Here is a 16517-nt window from a genome sequence, read left to right as displayed (position 1 = left end):
CTAACTTTTGTCAATAGTAACTTTTCAATTCCTGGGCAAATGTTCAAGCTTGGTTTAAATGGGCGGATGAGGCATTCAAAACCTCGTCATCAGTGCATTGAGCCAAGTTAATAAAAAGGGAATGTGTTTCGCCCCAATAGCGATATAGAGGTGTCACGTGGACACCTTTTGTTCAGGTTGTTCGTCCGCACCAGAGAGACAAACCATCACTTTATGTAGAATGTGTGGCACGGTTTTCACACATCTCCACAGAGAAGAACAAACCGTCTTGACAGATATCAGGTCAAAGGGGTTCACTCTCTGAAATCTGTCTGGCACAACAGAAGAAGAATGTAAGTATAATATATGTACAGTAGCAAGGCAATACAGTGGAACCTCGGTTAGCGTACGCTTTTACACCATTAATGTCCTTATTCTGCACAGATAATGTTTTTTCGTCAAGTGTAGAGATTTTACACTCTTTTTGATGGTCATTGAACGCACCACAGTTGCGGTTGCTGTGACTGGCTACATCATGACTCTGATTCCGTCTGTTCATTGATCATCCATCCATCATTTTTAAGGTTTTTAAAAATTATTATTTATTTTTTTATTTTTCATTTTCTTCTGCTTTCCCGGGTCGCGGGGGCAGCAGTCTCAGTAGGAATCCTACTTGGCGGAAATTCACTTGTCATGGTCAGGTCTGGAACCAATTAACCGCTATATATGTAGGGATTACACCGGGATTGTGCCACGAGTGAACAATGGCAATTGAAGGGTTTTGGAGTTGAATCTAATAATTGTCAGTTTTATTGGAAATGTTCTTCCAAAATCGGAGGACAACCTCAACGACAAGCTATATAAACTGAATTTAGTCTTTTTCACTTTCAAACCATTTAAAGATAATATTTGCAGTGTATTTCATTATAACCAAGCAAAGTATTACCTTTAGTACCTCATGAACCGATTTTTATTATATTGTGCATATGAATTTGACACAAACTTTGACTGATGCATGACAGTTTGATTCCAATGTTACAGTTAAATCATATAAGAAACCTGCATGGAAACAAATCAAATACATGAAAAAAATACAATTGCAGATTTCAGAAAATCAAAAGAAAAATTGAGTTAAAGATACTTTTCGATGTCACAATAAGTTCCATTACTGGATCTTATGGGTATCATTACAATTTTACAGGACAAATCTTTCATCTGTCGTCTTTTGGATGCTCACTGAGCTAACTTCCCAGATTTGTAATCCACTGTCATGATGGAAAATGCGAGTAGATTTCACGATACAGTTCTTTGCCCGTTAAAGGTCAACCTCTTCATTTTACAGTGTGAGGTCAAGGAACTCCTTTCGGGTCTCGGGATCATCGTGGAAGGCTCCCAACATGACACTCGTCACAGTATTTGCATTAATCTTCTGCACGCCTCTCATCACCATGCACATGTGACTGGAAAACACAGAGCAGTCAGTTGAAATCCAAGTACTTGTCCAAGCCATGACGAGAAAATAAACCAGGGTGGTGGGGCTAAAACACTCACACAGCCTCGATGACCACCGCCACTCCAGTAGGCTCCAGCGCCTCAACGATGGCCGAAGCAATCTGCTTGGTTAGACGCTCCTGGACTGCACACAAACAAATGAAATAGACAAAATTAAAAGGCGGTGGAAGAATTCATAATATGTGGCCATCAGGCTTACCTTGAAGTCTCCTGCTATAGACCTCCACGATTCTGAAAAAAAAATACATGAAAAATGCTGGAGAAGATGTGCGCGTGTGTGTGTGTGTGTGTGTGTGTGTGTGTAATAAATGACCAACCTTGCTATCTTGCTCAGACCAACCACCTTCTTATTTGGAAGATATGCTATGTGAGCCTGAAACGTGAACAGAACCTACTTTAGTCACACGTCATTTTACAGTAAAAACAAAAACCAATGAAATCAGATTTTAAAAGGATTGGTTTTCTAACCTGCTAAGTTTCATAGGATGTTCAGTTTTGAAACATTTTTGCCTTGGTTCTCGTACCCCGTCTCGGTTCTCGGACAATATTATGCGAAACAATTGTATTTTACCCTTTGGCACATTAATGAAGGTGTGGACGGACTAATCCCAGCATTGCTCGTTCATTCAGCCGTCTGGATCGCACACACACAACACCAAATCTCGCAATACTTAGTCGACACAATACTACGGTGTCCTGTAAGGCACATTCATTTGGCAAAACTCAAATGAGAATGTTGCACAAACTAGTCCGTTTTCCCCATCAACAGTAAGTTCCATCCTGGCGAATAAAGAAAAAATCAAGGACGCTAATGTTGCAAAGGGGGCAAAGAAAACAGAAATCACAAATGATCCAAGGTCATCCAAGAGCCACTCTGTACCCTCTCCTCCTCCGTCTCTGTTCCTTGTGGAGTCTTCAAGAAAGGTCAAGTGTTGTTAAATGTTCATTTATCCTAAGGGTTAGGCTTAGGATTTATATTTACTATCTATAAAATGTATTTTTGTGAATATTTTGGGTGTCTGGAATGGATTAATTGGATTGACTTTGCTTCCTATGGGAAGATTTTGCTTCAGTTTTTGTCTGACCTTTTGGAAGGAATTAAGAAGAACGGCTGCACAGCAAGCAAACTGCATGTGGAGCGTTTGATGCTTGAATTACCTTGCCAAAGAAGGGTACTAGGTGATGCTCACACAGAGAGAACAAGTCAATGTCCTTGACAATCACCATCTCCTCGTGGTTTTCATCAAAGATGGCGTCATTCAAGACGTCTGCAAAAAGGCAAGGTTAGTACAACATTACCGTTATCCGATCTACCAGACTCACAGTAGCGGTGCTTTTCGTTCGTTAAAATGAGGCTAATGAACGCATCATCACCTGGAAAGTAAATGAAGACATCAACTAACCCTGGGTGGTTTCTTTGTAGCCTCTGGTGAAGAACTGCATGGCTTTGGCGGCACGCAGTGGTGTTCGCAGAAGTCCGTCTCGGTTGACGTCCTCTCCGAGCTCCATCAGTATCGTGCTGTAAGCGTTTTCTATGTGAGACACTTTGGTTTCATCTGCAGTCTCATTGGATTCCTTCTCTTCCATGCACAAACTGTTGCGTTTCATCTCAACACACTTCCTCAGATACTCGGAAACAACTCCGTTCATCTCCATTCCGGCTCAGCGCTGCGTTCAGTGACAGATGTTGCAGCGCACAGTGAAACAGCCCCAGTGGTTTGCTCTTGGCTCAGTGCTTTCTATAAGGACGTCCCCTTTGGATGTTCAAGAGTAAAAATAAGCCCTTACGCTAAGACATGACAAATCAGCCATGAAGGAAAATGGGAATTGCCATGATAAAATGCTCCATCTAATGCTGTGAAACGGCATTTGGCTGATCCTGTGATTCAAGTTCAGACGTCTCATGCTGGAAAAGCGCTTTTAGTGCCTTGGAAGTCACAGCTGCACAGGAGTGGAGCTCTGTGCCCCAGAATATTAGACAACTGAGGTCATCCACTTTATTCCAAAAATATCTAAAAAAAAAAGTTCATAACACATCATGCAGGTAATCAGTTACTAGCATTAAGAGTAGAGTATAAGTTTTTTCATCTTATCCCAACTGTGCTGTCATTTGTGTCTCCGTTGACTTGATGTATCGTATGTTTCAGTATTTTGACCGTGAGTCATTTTTATCCAATGTTTGCGCTATAGTCAATTTTGTATGTACACTGTATCTTTTAACAGGGTTGGCATAGTCGCATCTATTTTGTACTCATCTTTTATATTTACATTGTTCTCTTTAAAATCCTTTTACTGTCTTAGGGAGACAGTAAACAATGTCCAGGGACAGCAGATGAAAAATGGCCTTTTGGCTAATTCTGATGCATTTGCAGCAATGCTAATTCATGTACACTGTCCCTGTCAAATAAATAAATCAGCGTTTACAAGGTGTGATCTACAGTACAGTCCTGGGGGAAAATGATTAAACCACCCTTTCTTCAGTTTCTTCTTCTTTTTAATGCCTGATACAACTAAAGGTACCTTTTTGTCTGGACAAATATAACGATGACAGCAAAAATAGCTCACAAGAGTTACATTTTTTGGCAGTACAATGCTATAGCTATTCATGCAAGAACTTCAGTGATTTTGGTCATCAAGAAAACCATGGAAGTTGCTTGATATCAGCTCTTGAATTCAACTCTTATGAGCTACATTTGTTATCATCATGATATTTGTGCAAACAAATGTACCTTTAGTTGTCGCAGGCATTAAAATGGATCAATAAACTGAAGAAACAAGGGTAGTCTCATCATTTTTTCCATGACTGTTGTTTGTTTTGGGGGGCATTTGATCCAAATGCATGGTTGTAGAGTAACTATCACATTGAAAAGTATAGTCATGTCCCACAGAGGGGTATTATAATACTGTAGGTGTGTTCATGTTGAGGGTGCACTCACGCTGGGTCATTTCAACAGTACTGGACTTGGGCATGACTCACTTGTCATTGCCATTGGGCTTAGCCCCTTTCAAGTACGCCATCACGTCATTACACATTGAACTCTCTGATCTTTGGGGCTAATTGGTGTGGTTCTGTTTATCTGCATTAGGCAAGTGTCTGCTATTACCAAATTGCGCATGTGCACCATCGTGCTGGGTCCAGGCCAACCTCTCCGATACGTGTGCACCGCATTTGAGTGTGGATGGGAGCATTTACACTACTCAAACGAACCAGACTTTAGTGTGAGTCACCGTTGAAGTCCATAAAACAGTTTTTTTATTGGCAATAAAAATATAACATAAAAATACAGATGTATTGATATAAGCTTTATATCCTAAACCACCGCCTGTAAGAAAAACGTCAAAGCTTCACTGGTTAACAGTCCGTATGTTTAATTGTTCTGTGAATTTTACAACGATCCCACAAATAACATTATTGTCGGCTGTTGTGATGGAGAGAAAATACGTTTTTTTTTAGGGGCTGTAGGCTGTGTTATGAGCGCAGGTGTGGTCCATACTCTGCTCGTGCTGCCTTTGTCTGCGGCAGGCTCGTTTCCACCTCGTCATGTTCCAGGCCCACTCAGCTGCTTCGTGCTGGCTGCTGGCATGACGCTGTGCAGCAGGCTAGCGTTCTTTTTTGTCTATTAGTTTTTAGTTTTTGTTTGCCCTGGTGTGACGGGCTGTCCTGTTTTTAGTTGTGTTTTTTCCTTGTTTCGGGGTAGCGTTGAGGTGAAAGGTCGACGGCCCTTTTGTTTGTTTGGGCCAGCGAATCACTTCTTCTTTTGGGCACGGGAGGGGGTTTTCATTTCTTTTTTTGTTTAGTTCTCAATAAACTGTGATTTTCCTGCCTCCTGTGTGTTGTCGTGAAGTAGGTTACGTTCCCCTGGGTTGTAGCAATCTCTTCACGGGGTCTCCATCGTGCACGAGAGGTTTAGTAAAGAGCGCAGTGGGGCTGAGTTTAGTGTTTCAAAGTTAATCGTGCTCCACTCGTGCGCAGTAAAAGTTTAGCATCCGTCTGTCGTGACCGAACTGAATTATGAAAGAAATATGTTGAACTTTAGATCCTTGAAATCATCAAAATTGCCTTCAAAATCAATTTTAAAGTAAAAGCGGTGGGTTTACTGTTCAGTGTTGGAGATGGGTTCTTTAGGCTAAATGACTACAGGGGGTTCTCTATGTACGTCCACACCACACAAACCCATGAGTAAGAGGGCGTCCTTCATCTCAAGCCATCCCGTCAGTGTAGACGCTGAAACATGGTTTTGTTCAGGCTTTTTACCTCAAGGCGTACTCACACAAGTCCGTTTGTGACGTGCTGGACTTGGGCACGATTCCCCATCTCTCTCGACTGCTCATACTGTGCATGTGAACCACAGGCCGTGTGCTTGTCACATCACTTCTATTCTGCTTTTTTACTGCAATTTCCCAGACTTTGTGGATTATTTTCAGTCTTATTTAGAGTCGTTCTGATTATTTTTACTGTGAAAGGTGCTGGCCGTCGTTAATTACTTGCGAGACCATTAATTAAATGACAGGCCTTTGCCACGCACATGAATGTAGTGGCATGTGAGCGAGTGTGCTGCGTGTTTATCTTTTGTATTGGTTAGTCTTTGCATTTAATTTCTATTATTAATTGTGTCGGTTATTGTGAAGAACCTGCAATCACATTCCTTTCATTATATGACTTGCTACGCTATGTTGCGTGGGTGTATGCATGTGCGGATATGCAACCGTGCCAAAGTGGACGAATGAGAAGAAATGCAGAGTCTCTTGTGTAGAATATTATTAATGTCCACAAAATGGTATATTGTTTAGCTGCACAGTGGCCTTGCGTTTAGCATTTTGGCCACATGTGGGACATCTGGGTTCGTATTTCTGTTTGGGCATCTCTGTGTGGAGTTTGCATGTTCTCCCCATGAGTGAGGATAAGCGGCATAGATGGATCATTCATTTAGTCGCCAAAAATACGTAAACTTTGCTTAAGCATACATATTTTTTGACTAATTGGCCGTATTCAACCACAAAACAGCAATGATTTATTAATTATGAAAAATCGTGATGGAGTGAAGCTGTGAAATTAGAAGTGTGATGTGGCGAGGTACGACTGTAGATAGTATTTTGTAGTATAACAATTTTCTATCCATACAGAGGAGACAGTAATCACCGTAGGTGGTAGCATGCTAATAGTTAGCATTTTAGCCACCATCCTCATGTTAAATTGCATGTATTTACATGCCACGGTGTAAAATGATTATCGGACTGCCTTATCGCTTTTGGTACTTTGGTGCTTTTTGCTAGGTGCAAGCATGATCAATGTTAGCATGTTAGCAATTTCCATCCATCAATTTTCTATGCTGCTTATCCTTGTGGATGCTGGAGCCTATCCCAGAGGCGGGGTACACCTTGGACTGGTCGCCGGGCAATCGCAGGGCACATATAGACAAACAACCATTCCATTCACGCCCACATTCATTCCTATGGACAATTTTGAGTCGGCAATTCACCTAACATGCCAACATGCATTTTTTTGGAGTACCCAGAGTACACGCACGTATGGGGAGAACATGCACACTCCACACAAGCCCAAGCGGAGATTCGAACCCAGGTCTCTTTGTGATGTCCTGACTGTGTGGCCAACATGCTAACCCCTCTGCCATCATGCGGCATGTTAGCAATTTCCTCATGTTTAGAAGGCATACATCTACATGACATATTTATGAATGAAATTGGTACGGAAGGTAACAAACGCAGCGTTTCATGCTTCATCTTGGTGACTTTCACAATGCGGCCACAACTGAACTGCATGCTGCATTAGTTTATTTTATCGTTAAGAGGAATAATCTTTCCTCCGTTTTTCTTGGAACTACCTTGCTGGAAGCATTTCTTTATCAACATCTGATCGTCAACCAAGTGTGACTGTCACCAGGCATACTGAAAAGGCCAATGATGAAGTGATTCTGTCAAAAAGTATGACGAAAGTATGTTGAAGATAGATATTTATTTATGATTATTCAGTATATACAGTAGGCTTGACGAAAACAAAATACGTTGCAGAAAATTGTAATTGTTCATGTTCTGGATACAGTGTGTCATTGTTTACAAACTATATCTTGGCGTGTTATGTTGTATTCAGGGATCCTAGACGGTTAGTAAAGGTGATTAAGGCAGGACAAAGAGGCTGTTAAGGCAACACTCAAGTCATATGACTCCCTCCCTAATCCAGCACAATTAATTGATTTAACAGTGGGAGTTTACGGACGCACGCTTCTGACCTACTGTGTTATTTGCGCCATATTAGACATGACAACATTTTATCATGACTTGAACAAATGTAGTGCACTTTGGAAATCACATTAGAAATGACACATTGTCAATTTCTACAGTACATTTGTACATAATTGCCCGTGATGCATCACAAAAATTGAGCAGAAAAGCAAAACGGCTACGTTTAGAAATTCAAATGTGAAATTTCTTCTGTCAATTCTTTGTCTTTTTTTTTTTTTTAATGCCACAAACGAGATGTTAGATGGGGGAGGGACCAACAGCAGTTTCTAAAGGTTTCCAATAAGATTTGTGGCTAGTCGCCTTTAAGAGGGGTCTGATTACTCACTTAGTGTAGCGTGTTTGGGGAAAGAGTACCGCGGGCTACCCAGCATGTCTTGCGGTGTGCATTAGAGGTGTCCTATGGGAGTTTTTTTCTTTTTTTGCAGTATATAAGGTTGCATCGTGTGTTCCATATTTGTTAACTTTCTACTGCCACCTACTGTATGGAGTTGTAACGCCAAGCTACATCAAACAGTCCCCTTATAATGTGTTCATTTGTGGCACTCCAAATGTACTGTATAGGAAACACTGCTATTGCGTAACAGGATACAGTATTGGGATTGTCATTGATGTCGGTTATATGGTGCGTGTTAGTGGAGTGCAAATAATACATATAAGCTCCATTTACTCTCAAAGTAGAAGTTCATATGTCAAATACATAACACTGTATAACCTTTATGGAAAAATAATATTCTCATATTAACAATACTTTAAATGCAGGGCATATTACAATATATATAAATACATTGTATATTTAGGAAAAATCCAGTGGAGCGTTTCACAGCCCAGATCCAGTTATGATTGTTTGCTTTTCCACTATGGTCACGTCAGTCTGCAGGCCACGACTTGTGGGTGCTGGTCGGGCTCCTCTGAGCCTTTGGACTCCCCTGGAACACATCGTGTGAAAGGACAAAAGGTTCATTGTAAGGCTGCAAAGCAATAATCTAGGTTTAGTAGTCAATGACTGAGTGTTTAAGGGACTACACTGAATAGCTAACATTTCATAGGTAACGAATAGTGATGTGCCATACAACCGATATCCTTTCCGATCCGATACTGAGGAAAAATTCAGGCTGGTATCGATGATACGGATCCGATACAAATACACCTAATGTGGCAGGTAAATTTTAAAAGGTAGTGTGTTTGAAATCATAGCATAGCTCATAGCAAAAATAATACAATACATCAGAGTAACTTATTTATTTATTGTTTATTAGAAGTAGACTGAAGTAGCGGCTCTAGCCAAGCTAACATTCACAATTGAACATTGTGACATTCAGCAAAATGAACAGACTGGGACTGACTGACTGAGCAGTGTGCCGCTGCGCTTACGCATTACGCACTTCGCCAGGTGGAAGAAAAAGTACTTCTCACCGACCGTGTATCATTTAGACAAGATCTCAATGATTGTGTTGCTTTCCACTGTGCTCGTGTTAATCATATACAATGATAATGACTACAGTATCGATATTTGGATTTCAGAATCCATTTTAGAGCATAAATATCTGGTATCGGGGGTATCGGTATTTCTGTATGGAACCGTACATCACTAGTAACTGACTGCATTGGGGAGAAAATACATTTTGGCTGTCATTAATTCCCTACATTGTAATCTGGTGTGGGGGTTTTTGTACACAGAAAGAAGTGCAGGAGCGTGATCATACCAATAGAGGGCAGCATTGCACCCTAATGTGTTGCCTTCTTTCCCCTGTTTGACTTCTTCACTGTACCCTTACAGTATACCGTCTATTTGTGTTGACACATAGGATCATTATTGCTCAAGCATTCGGTGTAATGACTTTGGGACAGCATTGTGTGTACGTGAACAACACAAACGACTCACCCCAGCACACTGGGATTTGGCGTAGTTCATATGGGCGTAGAGCAGCACAGCAGTGTCATTGTGAGACGCCTCCAGTGCGATGGACAGAGCATTGCTGCCGTCCTGCAGTCCAGAGGGACGACAAGAGAACCAAAAAGAATGAATTGACCATTTGAGATGGTAATGCTGTGTTTTGACGATGGTCCATCTACTTGATAGTCGTGGTCTGTCACATTGTGGGGGTGGAGTTTCCCCACCGCTGTGAGTCCAGCTGTGCTGCAATGAAACGCAATCCAGCAGCAGCAGACTCATTGTGGCTCACTGCCTGCACTGAAATGTTGGTCTGTCTGGACGTTTCTTTTCCCACGCAGACTAATGAATCCCAATAGGTGATGCATGTCAGCTGATTAAACGCAGAGGCTTGACTGCTAAATCCTGTGACGTGTGTATCATCCATGTTAATCGAGTGTACAGTTACAGTAGAGATGTGCTTTTTAATTCATCCCCTGAGGGGCGCGTTTAGCAGTCGTCTATTTGGGGGGGAAGACAGACAAAACTAAATCGGATTCTGTTTCTTTCTTGCTGTGCTGAAAATGAAAGCATAGAAAGAAACGAAGCGAACAATGTCCCATGAGGAGCCGTTTCCCTGAGAACAGATGAAGTCGAATCACAGATGTGAGCAGAGCAATCACGTGTTTTTAGGAAAAGATCCAGAAGGTTCTGCCGCAGCAGCAGCAGTAGAAGCAGGCATTCAGCTACAAACAGTCACGGGTGTCCTGGCGGTTACCGGAACATACGCTACTCACAAGTTAGGGATGAAGTTTCAGGATGAACCTAAAATGCATGGTCAACTTTGGAGGTCAACTTAAGTTTAAAAAAAAAAAAAAAGTAACACATTTTTCTTATTAAATCTTGCCTTTTGTATTTTTCCCAGTTTTGATGGTTTTATTTTATTTCCACAATGTGCAGCGGGCCAAGAAAAATCAAGCCACGGGGCGCAAATGCTTTGGGCATCACTGCTTTTATAGCATCTGAGCTTTTTGGCTTGTGTCATAAGAAATGTGTGACGTCATCTCATGTGTCACGAGACACCCAACTCGCGACACGATGGATGAGACGAAATAAGTTTAACATGAATTTTAGGAAAAGTACACTGAAAAAATGACTGGCACAGAAAAGCTTTTTTATTTAAACGTGTCACAAAACAATGCAGTTTGAAATGTTTCTCTCTGAAACTCTGAAATGTTTGTTGTGCCACAAATTGACGCTGAACAATATTCATTTTTTCAGACCAAATAAACCACTGTTATGATGATATAATAATATATTAGAATAATGCAATATTTTCTTCTCATCTTTCACTCTGTAAAGTAGCAGAATGGCGTTTGTGGCATGTATTTTCTCACAGGCAACTCGTACTGTCTGTCAGACGTTTGCAGCATTTCTTGAAATGCTGCCTTTTCAACTATTAAAGAGCAGCATTCCTTTTACGGTGACTTTGTGTGAGCGCACACCATTTTGCGCTATTCTGTTTATATTTACTTTGCCGAACAAACGTCTCAGTGCGTGTTTTTTCTGAACGACAAATCTTGTCACGTTGTAATCTTGCGAGATCTTGTGACACCACAAATTATTTAACAACAGAAGATGATGTTATTGACTTGCGAGTGTTGGTGGATGTGTACACTTTATAATTCGCAGGGGCGATTAAAGCTGTGGTTGATTTTTAAGACAAAATGTCGCAACAGTATTTTTTGTTACTACACTCGTGTGAATGGAGATTTTTGGGGGAGTGGTGCATTTTTCAAAATATCCTTGTTCATGTGGACATAGCCTTAGCTTGTTGGCTTCCCGTCGTGAGCGAGCAATGCTAATTAAAGAGAGAAGGGGAGTGTCATCGCAGCTGGAACTACAGTAATCGTTGCGTGACAACAGTCGGTCGGTCCGAAATCGGAGGAGAATGTTCTACAAGCCGACCAAACGGTCAAGGTCGCCACAGGACGAGGATTTTTTGAGAGGTGCACGTCACACTACTCGCAGGGGCTGAACAAGGAAACTGAAACTGGCGAAAGTACCTGAGAGCAGCGAAGCGTACTAGTCTATTTAAGGGTCCAAGTGTGTGCCGTGTACGCATACTGGCAGGTCTCCCAGTAAATACCCCAAATCGGTAGCGTTCATACTATTACATAAAGCAGGGAATCAATCGTGTTCTGAGGTGACACAGAGAAATGATCCCAAGCTCGGTTAAGTTTAAAACCAAGCTAAATATGATATATTAGTGTGGCTCGGTGATGGCAAGAACTACTGCTGACAACATGCTGACATGACAAAACAATCTACGTGTGTGTGCGTGTGTGTGTGTGTGTGTGTGTGTGTGTGTGTGTTGCATGTCTTACATTATCAACAATGGAGATGTCACAACCAGGCTGCTCCAGGAGGAGTGTGACAATCTCGGCACGTCCGTGCTCGCTGGCGCACATCAGCGCCGTAGAGCCTTCGTCGTCCTGCACGTTGACGTCGGCGCCACACTCCAGAAGCGCCTCCACCATCTCCTGACGTCCATGACTCACAGCTAGCATCAGCGCCGTCTGGCCTGCCTGTAAAGGTGACAATTTGGAATATTACACTGTGTCCTTTTTCCAGCAAGGGTCGCATACAGAAACATTCAAGGATGCGGGTGTCAGTTTGACACGTTTTGTACATAAAAAATGCTCAAATTAATCCAATGTAGGTCAATTTATGCTACGTACAGGTGACAAATCAAATTAGCGTAATCTCTAATAATATACATCCATGAACTCATAGGAGTCTTTGACCTCGCGGATAGTATAATAGATGCCGTAGGATGCTACGTAGCATGATGACGCTCCTGTTCAACTCTTCAAACTTCAAATTGTGCATAGAAGACTTAAAATGGTGAAAATCAGCCAAGTAAAAGCAGATTTATGATCAATAATGTTCACCATGATTTTGTCATGGTGGCGTCACCTTATTTGTAAGGAATTTACTGTAGAATTTACACGACCCAAGGCCTTGCCTGGCTTTGAAGGTAAATAATAATGATGATAACTACATTTAACTTTGTTGTTTGCTACATTTCTACACAACTTTTTGAATGAAACATTTTATATGTGCATTCTAAGTGAGTAAAAGGGTTCATCACACATGTAACACAATAAGGCCCAGTTATTCTGCAGTCATTTCTCCCTGACAGATTGTTGTGACCGTCTCAACAACAAGCCTGCCTCTGTTACATCCTGTCATGGCAAAAACTATTATACCACCCTAGTTTCTTCAGTTTCATTTTCATTTTAATGCCTGATAGAACTAAAGGTACCTTTGTTTGGACAAATATAACAATGACAACAAAAATAACTCACAAGAGGTCAAAAACTCAATGTGCGTGTCACATGTCGCCACCAACGACCATGCATTGTTCTAAAAAGCCCAATGTCCGTCACAAGTGGCTGATTCACCACTTAAATACGCAAGCTAATCAAATTTAAATTATAAATAGCTAGGCAAAGTAAAAAAGTTCTTCTCTGTCAGTTCCATTGCATGCCCTGTTTTGTGGTCCTTAGAGCAGCAACAAGCAAAGGTAATTGGATTTAAAGCAGTGACGCCAGACAGTCGTATGACTTGACCGCCTGTCTGTCGTGCACAGCAGACAACCTGATTAACTCATCAGGACAGATAAAACCTAAAACACTGTCACAGTTGACTTATTTGCTTTGTCACATTCAAGCTGTAGTGGACCTAATCATCATGGAGTACAATCGTCTACTTTAAATTGGAATTCCACCCAGTGTTTCCCACGCAGTCATTTCATTCTCAATTTGGATCGAAACAAATAGATTTGGTGCTACCTGTTACATTGTCTGTCTGTGTAGTTTGTTCACGCACCTCGTACGCACCCAGGGCCTCACTTGCGTGGAAAATGCTTTTCGGGTAGGACTAATCATTTGACATGGGTGTAGATCAAATGTTGGTGTGATTTACAATAGGACTTTTTTTTTTTAACATCTCTCTTAGGGACCTATGAAATCTGTTTTATTTTTTCCCAAATTCCTTTTTTTCCATTTAAATTTGTTGGAATTCAGTTTTATACCTTTCCCACTTATTTTACCAGCATAGAGTGTGTGCTATTTGGGTTAGTGAATAAAATGCAAAAGTCCTTACATTTACTGATGTAATACATCATTGGTCCATTTTGTCCAGTAATTGAATAATGGATGTAGCTTAGCTAACCTTTCTAATGGGATGGCAGCCTCAGCACATATTGCTACCAAATCTTCACCAAACTGTAACGCCCCTGCTTGTGACTAAGGAAGATGGAGTCACAGATGTTATTCCAATCGCGTTATTTATGTAAGATACTTTAATGACACCCTTATTTTGTTTACACAATTATACAAATGTGACAAAGAGCACTCTTATTTTGAAGGCCACAATGTGTTGTGTGTGTTGAGAATGGCAATTGACGGTTGGTACGTGTTGGGTGCAAGAATAAACGTGCCTCTCGTCACGTCGTCAGTGGGCGTTGTGAAATGGTCCTTGCATTAAAACAGTAAAACACAACAGTTCAAATATACTCATCCAGTTTGAGGTGCGCACACAGACACACACACACACACACACACACACACACACACAAACACAGCTGCAAGAACCTGCAAGCTTCCATTCATGCTCCGAAACCGAGGAGTTTCCAAGGTATTTTGACGCCGTTTCGACATGTTTAGTAGTGTTTGTGCGGTCCAAGCGACACTTCCCACGCGAGCTCCCCGCACCATGACGCAGCAATCCGAGCACACTGAGAGGGAACTATCACTGTAGCTCCGGAGCCAAATATCCAACATCCAAGGTGAAACTAACTTCACCACAGTACACCGTGGACATGTCTGCATGGTGGTGGTGGTTTTCTTCTTCTTGGGGGTGGCATGAGTCGAGTGGCAACCAGCTCTGAGGCGCATTACTGCACCTACCATATTGGAGTGTGGCTCAGAGTTCCGAACGTGATACGGCAACGGGGTTGCGGGGCAAAGGGGTTGGCCCGATCTTGTGGCAAAAGCATCCCTACATGAAAGCACGTATTGCTGTTCTCAACGAGCAGTGGGCCCCGCCTCTATCCAAAAGCACTCAGACATTTAAAAAAAAAAAAAAGAGAAAAGAAAAGAAAACTACAAAAAGGTTGCACTCCTGTCAGAAACACTGACACCTGTTTTCCAGTTGGAAGTGTTTTGCCATGACCTACAAATGATCAATACTTGGGACATGGATAATAACCATGTTTACTCCTAGAGAGACCGGGACATCTAGCTACCTTGATCGCTGCTCATATCTCAAGATGGTCCCACATCCACTCCCAAGAATCATGCCAATGTGTGATACTGTGATGAGATACAGTAGATGGTAACATGCCTGGCTGGCCTTGGCGTTGACGTTGCCCTTACTGAAGAGCTTCTTGACCACGGACATGTCATCCTCCTCCTTCACGGTAGACAGAGCAGCCAGCATGATGGCCGTGTAGCCCGCCTTGTTCTGCTTGTCCACGCAGCACCTGTCTGTATAAATAACAGTAATAGAATATTTTCACCAGTCGCAACATTAGGTACACCTGCATCAACAAATGCGTCTGATGAAAAAGATGATAATGCAGTCAGAGGTACTTGTTTAACAATATGTTCCTTATTTTTCAATAACAATGCAAAACATAAGCGCTTTTTGTGTTGCATTGGGGCCATGTGGTGAAGTGACCCACTACATCCACCAGATGGCGCTACAGAAAACAAAGCTTGTGTGGGTGTGTGTGATAACTTTGCAACGCCCTGCTTGCTACGGGACTGGAGTGGAACTGGAGTGGAACGGTATCCTTTAGCTTGACTTTTTTATATTTAAAGGAAAGAACAGCCTGCATCTCAGCTTTGTGTTATCAGTGACGAGCAGATTATTTCTTCCTACGTTATGCTTTTTTGCTTGATTTTCCATTTTTGCTCTTTTTATTTTTATTTTATTTACAAATATTTCAACTTTCTTCACATATATTTTTCCTTCTTAATATTAGCTTTATTCTCATAATATTTTGACTTTATTATCATATATGTCATACATACTGTATATATATTATTCTCTTTTTTGCTTGTTTCTCCTAATATTACCACTGTAAAAAGTTACTATTTCAACTTTATGCCATTTTTTTTCTTAATACTATGACTTTATTCTGCTAATATTTTCTTTATTCTTGTAAAATTACTGTTTTCTTCCATTTTTGCAGTTGTTTTTTTTGTTTAACTGTATTTATAGAATGTTCTGAGGACTAATTAAAAAAAAGGGGGGGGGGGGTGTAAATGGCACCTTGGGTCGCACTTTGGACGTCCCAGGAACGGGTGTGTATATGTAGTACAAAATACGATATAGAGATACCAAGGAGGTCTGTGACCACTAACCCGTGTCCAGTAGCAGGTCCACCACACCAAAGTTGGAGTGTGAGACGCTGTAGTGCAGAGCAGTGTTGCCGTTGCCATCAGTCATGTTGACCACGTGCTCCAACAGCAGCGAAGACACCTCTAAGAATGCCATCAGGTAGTCGGAGACCCGCGAAGGCTGAGCCATCTTGGCACTGGAGATGCGGAACCACTCGAGCTGGACCGTGTGAGTGCTGGCGAGCTACAAGTACATTTGATAAACTGACATTTGCAAAACTGACAAGAAAACCCTTAATGTACTCAGGCCTATATTTGTAAATATAATTGAATACAGTGGAACCTCAGCTCGCATCCGCTCCGGGTAGGTCAATTTACGCTAGAATTTTGCCTCGGTTTGTGTACATTTTCCAGATAGCGTACAATATGGCGCACGTCTTCTCATGTTATTAATACGCTACATAAGTCCAACTGTGTTCTTA

General features: G+C 41.6%; 2 protein-coding genes and 1 long non-coding RNA gene across 5 annotated transcripts in view; 1 reads left to right on the top strand and 2 right to left on the bottom strand.

The window, feature by feature from the left end:
- Positions 1-948: 948 nt before the first annotated feature.
- Positions 949-3167, bottom strand: LOC129188953 (GTP cyclohydrolase 1-like). Its single transcript, XM_054790120.1, has 6 exons — positions 2895-3167; positions 2650-2759; positions 1809-1864; positions 1691-1722; positions 1531-1615; positions 949-1439 (listed from the first exon to the last, which is right to left on the bottom strand). The coding sequence occupies exons 1-6, from the start codon at positions 3145-3147 to the stop codon at positions 1316-1318; spliced, it is 660 nt and encodes a 219-aa protein (XP_054646095.1). The 5' UTR covers positions 3148-3167; the 3' UTR covers positions 949-1315.
- Positions 2048-3473, top strand: LOC129188954 (uncharacterized). The gene is made up of 3 exons (XR_008572719.1): positions 2048-2774; positions 2915-3012; positions 3118-3473. It is a non-coding gene; the product is annotated as an uncharacterized LOC129188954 (long non-coding RNA).
- A 4968-nt stretch (positions 3474-8441) lies between these two features.
- kank3 (KN motif and ankyrin repeat domains 3) overlaps positions 8442-16517 on the bottom strand; it is a 38212-nt gene continuing 30136 nt past the window's right edge. For 2 of the 3 annotated variants that reach the window (XM_054790182.1, XM_054790181.1), the window contains 5 exons: positions 16060-16279; positions 15031-15177; positions 12010-12206; positions 9635-9736; positions 8442-8678 (listed from right to left, as the gene is read on the bottom strand). In XM_054790182.1, coding sequence (XP_054646157.1) covers positions 8619-8678; positions 9635-9736; positions 12010-12206; positions 15031-15177; positions 16060-16279 — 726 coding nt within the window. In that variant the 3' untranslated portion in view covers positions 8442-8618. Of the gene's footprint in view, positions 8679-9455; positions 9538-9634; positions 9737-12009; positions 12207-15030; positions 15178-16059; positions 16280-16517 lie in introns of all 3 variants that reach the window. The other variant, XM_054790183.1, reaches the window with a different exon arrangement.

The sequence above is a fragment of the Dunckerocampus dactyliophorus genome, chromosome 10 (genome assembly GCF_027744805.1).
Source record: "Dunckerocampus dactyliophorus isolate RoL2022-P2 chromosome 10, RoL_Ddac_1.1, whole genome shotgun sequence".
Taxonomy (NCBI): Eukaryota; Metazoa; Chordata; class Actinopteri; order Syngnathiformes; family Syngnathidae; genus Dunckerocampus; species Dunckerocampus dactyliophorus.
Note: the sequence above shows the minus strand (reverse complement) of the source record. Positions and strands in the feature narration are given on the sequence as shown.

Bases quoted from the DNA above. Each gene is read 5' to 3' on its own strand.
- LOC129188953 (XM_054790120.1), bottom strand. From the start codon at position 3,147: ATGGAGATGAACGGAGTTGTTTCCGAGTATCTGAGGAAGTGTGTTGAG. The intron at 1,865-2,649 runs GTAATTCAAGCA...TTCACGTTTCAG, and splicing joins TAGTACCCTTCTTTGGCAAG to GCTCACATAGCATATCTTCC. The intron at 1,723-1,808 runs GTTGGTCATTTA...TTTTTTTTTCAG, and splicing joins GGTCTGAGCAAGATAGCAAG to AATCGTGGAGGTCTATAGCA.